This window comes from Diadema setosum, chromosome 14, assembly GCF_964275005.1.
Source record: "Diadema setosum chromosome 14, eeDiaSeto1, whole genome shotgun sequence".
NCBI lineage: Eukaryota > Metazoa > Echinodermata > Echinoidea > Diadematoida > Diadematidae > Diadema > Diadema setosum.
Window position 1 is genome coordinate 36,616,132 of NC_092698.1, and position 9,735 is coordinate 36,625,866.

General features: G+C 38.5%; 1 protein-coding gene across 1 annotated transcript; it reads left to right on the top strand.

The window, feature by feature from the left end:
- Positions 1 to 1,406: 1,406 nt before the first annotated feature.
- LOC140237419 (D-ribitol-5-phosphate cytidylyltransferase-like) lies at positions 1,407 to 9,435 on the top strand. Its single transcript, XM_072317339.1, is given in 9 exon segments — positions 1,407 to 1,537; positions 3,432 to 3,708; positions 4,440 to 4,561; positions 4,563 to 4,587; positions 5,160 to 5,264; positions 6,169 to 6,214; positions 6,770 to 6,927; positions 7,866 to 8,093; positions 9,310 to 9,435. Coding segments are annotated over 9 exon segments (1,203 nt in total). The 3' UTR covers positions 9,421 to 9,435.
- Positions 9,436 to 9,735: the final 300 nt, after the last annotated feature.

Consider the following 9,735-nt stretch of genomic DNA (forward strand, 5'->3'; position numbering starts at 1 on the left):
AGCGTGTGTTGTAGCAAAATCAAACCTTCCTCGATCCTCTTCAAAGGACAAGTTCACTTCCATAAACATAAGGATTGAGAGAAGGCAGCAATAGTAGAACACATCAGTGAAAGTTTGAGGAAAATTGGACAATCGATGCAAAAGTTATGAATTTTTAAATGTTTGTGTTGGAACTGCTGGATGACGAAACTGCTAAGGCTCGTGATGTCATATGAGTACAATACAACAGTATAAAAAAATGTAAAGAAAATTCAACTATTTTCACTTTTTTTGCATAATAAAAGAGCACTTGACTTGCCTCTTTCTAAAGGCAATTGGAATAATATTACCCATAGCATATGTCAGTAACGAGTCAAGGGAATGTGTACTTTTTTCAAAAGATGAAATTTGTGAAATTCGCTTTCCTTATATTGTTGTACGCATGTGACATCGTACACTGCAGTAGTCTTCTCATCCAGCGGTGACTGCACAAAAACTTCAAAAATTCTTAACTTTTGAACGGATTGTCTGATTTTCCTCAAACTTTCAATGATGTGTTCTACTAATATTGCTACATTCTCTCAATTCTTATGTTAATGAAGGTGAACTTGTCCTTTAAGCTTTGTGGCTCACCTCAGCTAATGTTAATATCGTCTAAACTAACAACACTAAATCGTTTTGCCACTAAAGTACTTTTTGTATCCGTGTCAATATCTCAAATTCTGAGAACCCAAATTGCACAATCGCAGGATATACTGTTAAAGTGGAAATTTTCGCGGTGTTGAAATTTTCGTGCATTTCGTGCAACCAGAAACTAGCGCGAAAATAAAAGCACTTGAATATTTTTGCTTGCCATATGTTCCTGTGCGTGATGTCGTGATTCTGCGAAATTACAAACAAATTACTTACCCAGCCGAGCGTGAAAAATTAGTCGCGCAAAAATTTCCACTTTTACAGTACTTGATAGCATCGTGTCTTGTTTGTACTGCACCAACCACTGCTGCTTGGCTAGTTTGTTTTGAGCAATGACATGAGAGTCAGCGTCGATATTAACACTTTCCTACAACCGATTTTGGTTCAAATTCATGTGAGTAATCGGAAATGAGCTATACACTATATCCTGTGATTTTTTTGCAATATAATTCAGTAGACTAGAATTCGAGATATGTACATCATGGATGCGAAAGTACAGTAGTGCCACAGTTTGTGTCGTCTGTAAGACTAATGTGATTGCATTACATCACTTATCTTTACAAAAGATTTAAAGTGGACTCGCAGCTTTAGAGATCACTGAAGGACTTTATAATTTACTTTGATCCCACAATGATGTATTGTCCGACTTTCAGGCAAGTCATTCAGTATTTACAATACCTAACAAGAAGTTCACTGATACTGCATGTTGTTGCAGGTAAAACTCCATGTCATACATGACGGGGTTGGTATTCGCCATCATTCCTGCTGCTGGCACTGGGGAGCGGACGGGATTGGAGATCCCTAAACAGTTTTGCCACATTGCAGGTCATCCTCTCATTCTTCATACATTGCAGTGCTTCCAAAGGTTTGTAATCACATAGCATCGCAGCAATCACCTAACTAATTCACAGTACATTGTAGTGCATTAAATTCTTCCAAATGAAATGGTCGCAATCATCAGCTCAGAGCAAATTGCAATCAGTGTAACTGCCAGTGCGAGGACTATTTTTGGTTATCTAGCCATACAAATGTATGTAATGGGGAGGGAATATCAAATTAACTTCATTACTTTAAAGGACAAGTTCACCTTCATAAACATAAGGATTGAGAGAATGCAGCAATGTTAGTAGAACACATTAGCAGGGGCGGATCCAGGGAGGACCACAACCGGCGCACGCCCCCCCCCCCTTTATTTTTTGTTGAAACAAAAGAAATAAAAAGAAAAAGAGGGGGAGGGGTGCGTGCGCCCCCCTTTATTTTTGTAAACACGCCCCCTCTTTATGAAATTCCTGGATCCGCCCCTGCATTAGTGAAAGTTTGAGGAAATTGGACAATCGATGCAAAAGTTATGAATTTTAAAAATTTTTGTGTTGGAACCGCTGGATGAGGAGACTACTAAGGCTTGTGATGTCATATGAGTACAACAGTATAAAGAAAATGTAAAGAAAATTCAACATATTTTCACTTTTTTTTGGCATAATAAAAGAGCACTTGACTTGCCTCTTTCTAAAGGCAATGGGAATAATATTACCCATAACATGTCAGTAACGAGTCAAGGGAATGTGTACTTTTTTCAAAAGATGAAATTTTGTGAAATTCTCTTTATATTTTCCTTATATTGTTGTACGCATGTGACATCATACACTGCAGTAGTCTTCTCATCCAGCGGTGACTGCACAAAAACTTCAAAAATTCATAACTTTTGAACGGATTGTCCGAATTTCCTCAAACTTTCAATGATGTGTGCTACTAATATTGCTACATTCTCTCAATCCTTATGTTAATGAAGGTGAACTTGTCCTTTAAAGAGGTCTTTTGTTAATGAAATCCCTGAAATAGACAAAAACCTCAAATATAGCATCACCATGGGCTGTAGAAATGGACAATCCTAGTGACATTTATAACCATTTCATATTTTGTGCAAAAATCTTCATATGCCGTGATCACAAGAGGAGATAAAGTAAAACATTTCTAAAAATTTGCTTTAATATCTATGGAAATGGCCTTCCAGTTTCCTCTGCTTGTGGAGTTGTCACATGTCACATCCATATCCAAAACAACTTGTATTTTAAAGGCATTCTTAACCCGTTTAGGACGGGCTGATTTTGCTACAACACGCATTTCCCATAAACCCTTTCCCGAGTATACTCAGGACTCATCATCAATAGGGTAAAGAGAACTGCATTCATACTGTACATACAGTACATACATACTGTGTATCTAATGCTGTATATTTTGCAGTTGTTTTTCTTTTGCGTGAATTTTATGAGTCAACTAATATTTGCACAATATACAACTCACAAATAGTGCCTCCATTTAATACAAATGCTCTGTATACATAATATTCCAAGGGGGGCGGGGGGGGGGGGGGGGGGGATGGAGGGACCACTTCACTAAGTCAAACCAATCACTTGTTAAATTGTCTTACAAGTCCCAATTCATTAAACATTATGTCATATATGGTATTTCTAGTAACTTTCTTCTGAGTTTAACAGATATGTAGATTATCATGCTTCATGATGAGGAAATTTCTTCATTTTCAGATACCTACACAAGTTGTTCATAAGAGAGTGTTTATTTCCCATTAAAATGTTAATTCTGTAGCAGGTTGTGTATTTAAGCAGCAGTTTAGTGGAATATCTGTTTTGTCTATTAAATTGTGAACATGAGAAAACAAAGTTTCTTGATTCTCATCTTTTGCACTAGTGTTCACAGACTATATTTGTGCCTATTTCTTTTGAAATTCCATATCATATTAGGTCATGGATTGACACAGTGGTTGTGGCAGTGTCCAGTGACTGGTTGGCGTATGTGCAGGACCTTGTAGATAATCACTGCCTGAGCAATGTTCGTCTGGTGCTTGGAGGAGAAACACGCCACCTGTCAATCAAGAACTGTGTGGAGTATGTCCGAGACAAAGTGGTCAGCAGAGGATTTGACCAGAGTGATGTGACGGTCATTGTCCATGATGCTGTCCGCCCATTTGTGGCAGAGGAGACTCTAAGAAATGTAGCAGCTGCAGCTCACAAGCAAGGGGTTTGTATGCATATTGCATTCTGATGTGCAATCGGAGCACCATGTTTTACCATTGTGCAAGTCTCCATTTACAGTAAGATGAACTTTAGCTTACAGGGGACATTTGGAGAAACTGTTTCATGTTTGCTTTTGTTTCTTTTCTTTTTTCTTTTTTCTTCTGTAGCCCAGAACGATGATACTTTTTGGAAACTTTTCTTTTAAGGAAAATATATGAAGAGGCAATTGTTATGATTGCAGTCAAGAATTCATTGTGACAAGATATGAAATCATTTTATTTGATTGTCAAGAACTGCCAAAACCTGCCTTTCCTTCATAAACTATTGATTGATTGATTGTTGTTGTTGTTGTCATATGAGCACTTGCTTCGTATCTAGTGAAGCAGATAAGTAGGTATTGGAGTACCCTTGATATGTGTGTACTAATGTAGCCAACATCAGACATAGTAAAACCAGTTTTCATTTTATGATATGTTCATCTCTTGCTTTTAAAACTCTTCTATGCAGGCAAGATGTGTCTTGTTCAAGCATGATTTATAATGGTTCATTTTGCTTTGGGATTTCTCATTATTTGTAGCATTATGTCCTCTTGCTACTTTGAGCCAGTCAAAGCACATAGGAAGTGTGACATGTCTACTGTTTTCTGTGCAAACAGTCAAAGTTTAGGTTTAGAAATCACTGGTTGTACTTGAAATCAGTACTAGTAATCTGTGTGTATCTCCTATATTTTAACAGGCTTCTGGGGTGGTGTGCCCATTGGTTTCAACAACGCTAGCCACCAGACCCGATGGTATTCTTGATTATTCCCTCGTCAGGTCCAAGCACAGGAACAGCCACACTCCACAGGCATTTTCTTTTCAACCTTGTGACAGCGTATGAAAAGGTAATAAAAACAAATACTTCTGTTTGTTTGCTGACAGGGTCCTGAATTACTTGCTTCTTAATCGTCTATAATGCAAGGGAGAATATAAAGCTACACAACTTTTAATTATTAAAAGGAGCTGAGTTCCAGAAGAAATGGCTAGCTGACCAGAAGGAAATTCTTAGTAACATAGATTAGTGACTGCATTCATGAGATACAATTTTGTTCATATTCATTAGTATATTATCACATCATGGAATACTTGATCACATCACATTCACTTTAGTCAATCATGGGTAAAAGAAAAGCAGAAAATGACTTTTCTGACTTTTATCTCAGATGTTATTTACTTGTTATCATTATTCCTGTCTTCCAATTCATTCCTTATTTTTCATTTGTGTCCTTTTTTAGTTTGTTTTCTACTTTCTTTTCTTCACGACATGCCTTCTAGTGCTTGTCTACACCTCTTTATATGTGTGTATACGTGACTGTATGTGTATATCAGTATATTTTTCATCTGTATTTAGTTTCTTTTCTTTTTTTTCATCTGTCTCATGTTATTATTGTAACAATTTAAACTTTACCATTGCTAGATAAGCGATCATGACCTCCAGTATGGCACAGAAGTTCTCCATTTAGCCCAGGAGTATGCAGGAACCAGAGCCATGCTGCTAGAAACAGAAGACGAAGTATGGAAGGTAATGAGAGCTAGAGATTATAGCTATTAGACTAGTTTTAGGCTCTTCTTCCTCAATATTTACAAGGAGTTATATCCCCAGAATTGAAGCTGAGGTTTCAGTATCTTTGGTACTGTATTGTAGGCTAATCCTTTAGTGGTGGATAATGTTATAGATGTTAACATACTTTTAATGATTCCATACACTTGTTTCATATAGCCAGATTGAATGTAGAGAAGAAAAAAAATGACCCCAGAGGGTGGTTCATTTTCCAGCTGTAATATGCAATATCTGTAGTTAAGATGGGTGTCTTTGCAGTGTTATACCACAAGTGATACTGTAAACACACACATTTTTGCCGTGCATTGATTTTTGTGCATTATGGGCTACTTTTGGCTACCGTGAATTCTAAAACCAGCGAAAATATCTTCACAATTTTCTCTGCACATTTTAAATGGGTTGACAATAGTGCAGCACATATTCTAGAACTCAAGAATGTTTTTGAGCTGCTCAGCGAAAAAAAAAAAAAGATTAATTGCACAAAAATATAGACATTAACAGTATGAAAAGTCAGTGGTGTAGTAGAACACCAAGAGTACAATGGTAGCCAAAGAAAACAAACCTATTATAACTGACATTGAAAGTCTCTCTCATTCTTTTTTAATTCTAATCCCTGCATAATGATTACATAAGAAATGCATTCAATGTGTCTTTTGCAAAATTGATATTCCAAGCAGGGGCCGCGGAAGCGGGGGGGGGGGGGGGGGGGGGGGGGCTGGGGGGGTCTTGACCTTGCCACCCCCGTCCCCCCGGTTCCGCAGCCCCCCCCCCCCCCCCCCCCCCACACTGAAAAACATTCCGCGGCCCCTGCCAAGTATAAAATGAGGATCATTGTTACTGGCTTTTTTTCTTTCCTTTTTTTCAGGTTACTTACCGGAGGGACTTTTATGCAGCAGAACAGTTTGCTAGGGGTGAGTGGAATAGTTTTTATGCTTTAAAGATATGATAGCTCAAGATTAGCAACCAGATTGCTTGTCACAGGCTGACTTGAGAAAGGCGGAGTGAAACCTTGTGCAAATGAAGTAAAGGTCAGTTTAATAGAATGGAATTTGACTGACGCTAATGTAAAGGATTTTTCTGTACCAAATGCATGATGGCTTTATGAAATGAGTGATAATAATAGAAATTGTGTTGAATTCATATGTCCAGTGATTGATTTATCAGCAGAAGGTTTACTTAGCAACTGTGTGTTTAAAAATAGAGCTAGAACCAGATTAAAGTCATCTCATTTAAGTCGGATAAGGTGGATTATCATGTATTGCAGTACTTTGACTTTTCTGATATAAAATAAATTGACATCATGACATCAATTTCCAACACTTCAGGTTAGATTTTCAGGAGCAGGACAAAGCATTTCAACTAACGGGTACCTAAACCTAGCAATTACCAATATCCTGCCCATTGATGCGTTGGACCGATGCTTAGTTTCGTTCATTCCTTTTCAATTTCATTCTTTCATGTTACAGAAAGACTGTCTCAAGTTGGGGTGGTGGCTGATTCTTGTACCAAGTGCATAAGTGATGTCTTGGAGCAGAAGCTGAGAAAGAAGAGGCTAAATTTCAAGCAAAAATGTCCCTCATTGTCCAACCTTCCAGCTGATACCAATGCCATCATTATCATCAAGGTGAGTTGTTTTACTTCATTTTTGGATATCTCAGCCATTTTAAAACCAATTTTCCTCAAATAAACTTTCAATTCCTGTTCAAATGGTATGCTCTTTTCACATTTCATAAAGTGGTTTCTAAGTATCTCACAAAAAGTTAAAAGCTGAATCACCATCTCAGCTAGTTCTATGCCATCCCTTTAATACATGGGTACTGTGTGCTGCGGAATACACAAAGCTCCCATAGAACTCATAGCTAGCAACTAGCACACAGTACTGCCCATATTTACTGTGTAGCGAAGAGTGACTGCGAATAAATATCTTTGATGAATTCAGTCGGTGCTCATTTAGAGTGGCCCTTTAGTTTTCTTAACCCGTTAAGGATGAGTCCCCAATATACTCAGGCAAGTGTCTATGGGAAATGCGTGTTTGTAGCAAAATCAGTCCTTCCTCAGTGGGTTAAACTATCATGATGAACTCGCTGGTATCAAATCGTAATAAACCGCAACAATGACAGCAATATGGCCAAAGCCAGTTATCATTCAAAATTTGTAATTGCAACCATGGTAGTTGCATTCAAAATTGGTTACTGATGTAGCAAGTCATTTGAGTATTATCATCATTTTATTGCTGTGTTGTCTGACTTGAGCTATTCAATTGATGTCAGTTAGAAGTTAATAGTCTAGTCTCTTAATGAAATGAGATTAGTTAAATGTTGTGTTGATGAATATGTTTACCAGGAAGTATAATTTTGAATTGGACATGTTCACAGGCACAAGATGCATACTACATTTAAACAGCTAACAGGAATATACAGTGTTGATTAAAAGGTTTTACTGTTACAAAACAGTTTTGATATAAAACTACTGAATCAGAATCTTTTAGAAAGAATGTTTGAGAGAGCAGGTGTTTTAAGTGAAATTGTTGCATGAAAAGTCCATTTTTCATCTTCCTTTCAGCATCAAGTAACTGATGCCTTCATTGCGGAATGTGCAGGAGAACTCCGGGAAGCTATACACAGGGTGAGGAGGACGTCTGCACCCATCAGAGGGTGTGTTGTGCTGTATGTTACCATGGTGATGGATGAACCCATTGCGGGAGCATGCAGCATAATGACAGGCATCAGGGAGCTTGGTACAGAAGAAGGTGCGAAGGATGTCTGTCTACACTGTGTCATTGAAAGCAAGGTGTGTGTGATGCTTAGCAGTGTCACTTTGTGATGCCTTCTTGAATATGTGACCCGCTACAACAAAATGATCCTAAAGTCGGGCGAGATCGATTATTTGAAAATTGCATGACACAATTCCCTAATCTTTCTGCATTAAATTGATATATAACACGTCTCATAAAAATAATCGGCTGCGGAGATATCGATGTTTAAAAGAGAGCATGTCGAGACGTCTGGGAAATCACTGTTTCGAGAAAAGCGCCCTAAAAGTTCTCCTTGCGACGCAATCACAATCAAGAGACACGCAAGTCAGTATTCACCTCCGGACAATAGAAGTTAAGCCCTAGCAACCCTGGAATGCTCGGTCCTCACCGACCAATCAGTGACCAGGATATCAGGAGAAGCGGCTAGGCATAGCGCAACCCGCCTGCACGCACCAGTCGACTGGGCAGTGTGCGAGCTTCACGCTTCGGTTAGCGGCAAGCAGCAAACTGACCAACGAGATCACTCTGGTTGTTGTTAGGGGCGGAGCCTATGTGTGGCGCTCAATCCAAATGTTCGAAACAGTTTCTGCTTCGCTGAAACGCTAAAAAAACATGGCCCAGAAAAACGCTATTTTTTGGTCTTTCCTTTCATCATTTTGCTTCAAAATTTCGACAGATGATAGAAGACATGTCAGACTCTAATAATATGTCAAATTCAGAAAATCGTAAGTTTTGACCAATTTTGATGATCTAACTTCAAACTCGATTTTCACGGCTTCGACCGTGCGCGACTTTAGGACCATTTTGTTGTAGCGGGTCACATATACTCGTACTTCCTCCTGACAGCAGAGCCACTTTGGAACCCCTTCCATATATGCATTTATGTATGACAGCTCCTAACTGACCCGTCTAGTAGCCTTGCTCATATCTTCATCGTCATCATCATCATCATCATCATCATCATCATCATCATCATCATCGTCATCATCACTATCATCAAGGCACTGTCTTTCGGAGTTGATGTTTTCAAAATGTACCAAAAGAAAAATAGAAAAGACACAGCAAATATGTACCAATCGTGATTTCATGCTAGCGTTACAATTGAGAGTCAGTTTTACAGGTGTATTCAGGTTGGCACCAAAACTGAATCTGCTCATTTCTCTTGGCACCATTGTGTGTATGTTTTGTGATGAGCTTTTGTAGTAGTAATTGCCTGTATCCTTATGTCAGATCCTTCTCTTTTGCCTACAGACTATCAATGGGCCACTAGAGATGGAAAAGACGGACAAGGCGTGTCAACTGACTGCAGACCTCGTTCTCAGAAGAGATGAACTCGTCACTGGCCAAACATTCATTTTCTAGTATTTGATGAAGCTCTTTACTGCTGCATCTCATACAGTGACTTAACTCAACACTAAACGAAACACTTACTTCATTCCATAAAATGTTACTTTTCCCACTTCTCTTCTGTGGTTCATATTAAACCAGAGTTGCCAACTTTGCAGAATAGGGATGGGAAATTACAGGGCTCAAAATCAGTAAGTTTTGGAAGATATCAGTAATTTCCAATGCAGCACTCTGAATCTCAAAAACATGTCACTACAACACTGCATGAACATGATGTGTGTTTGATACAGTCAGATTTGTCCCATACTGCATGCCATTTACACTGTACTG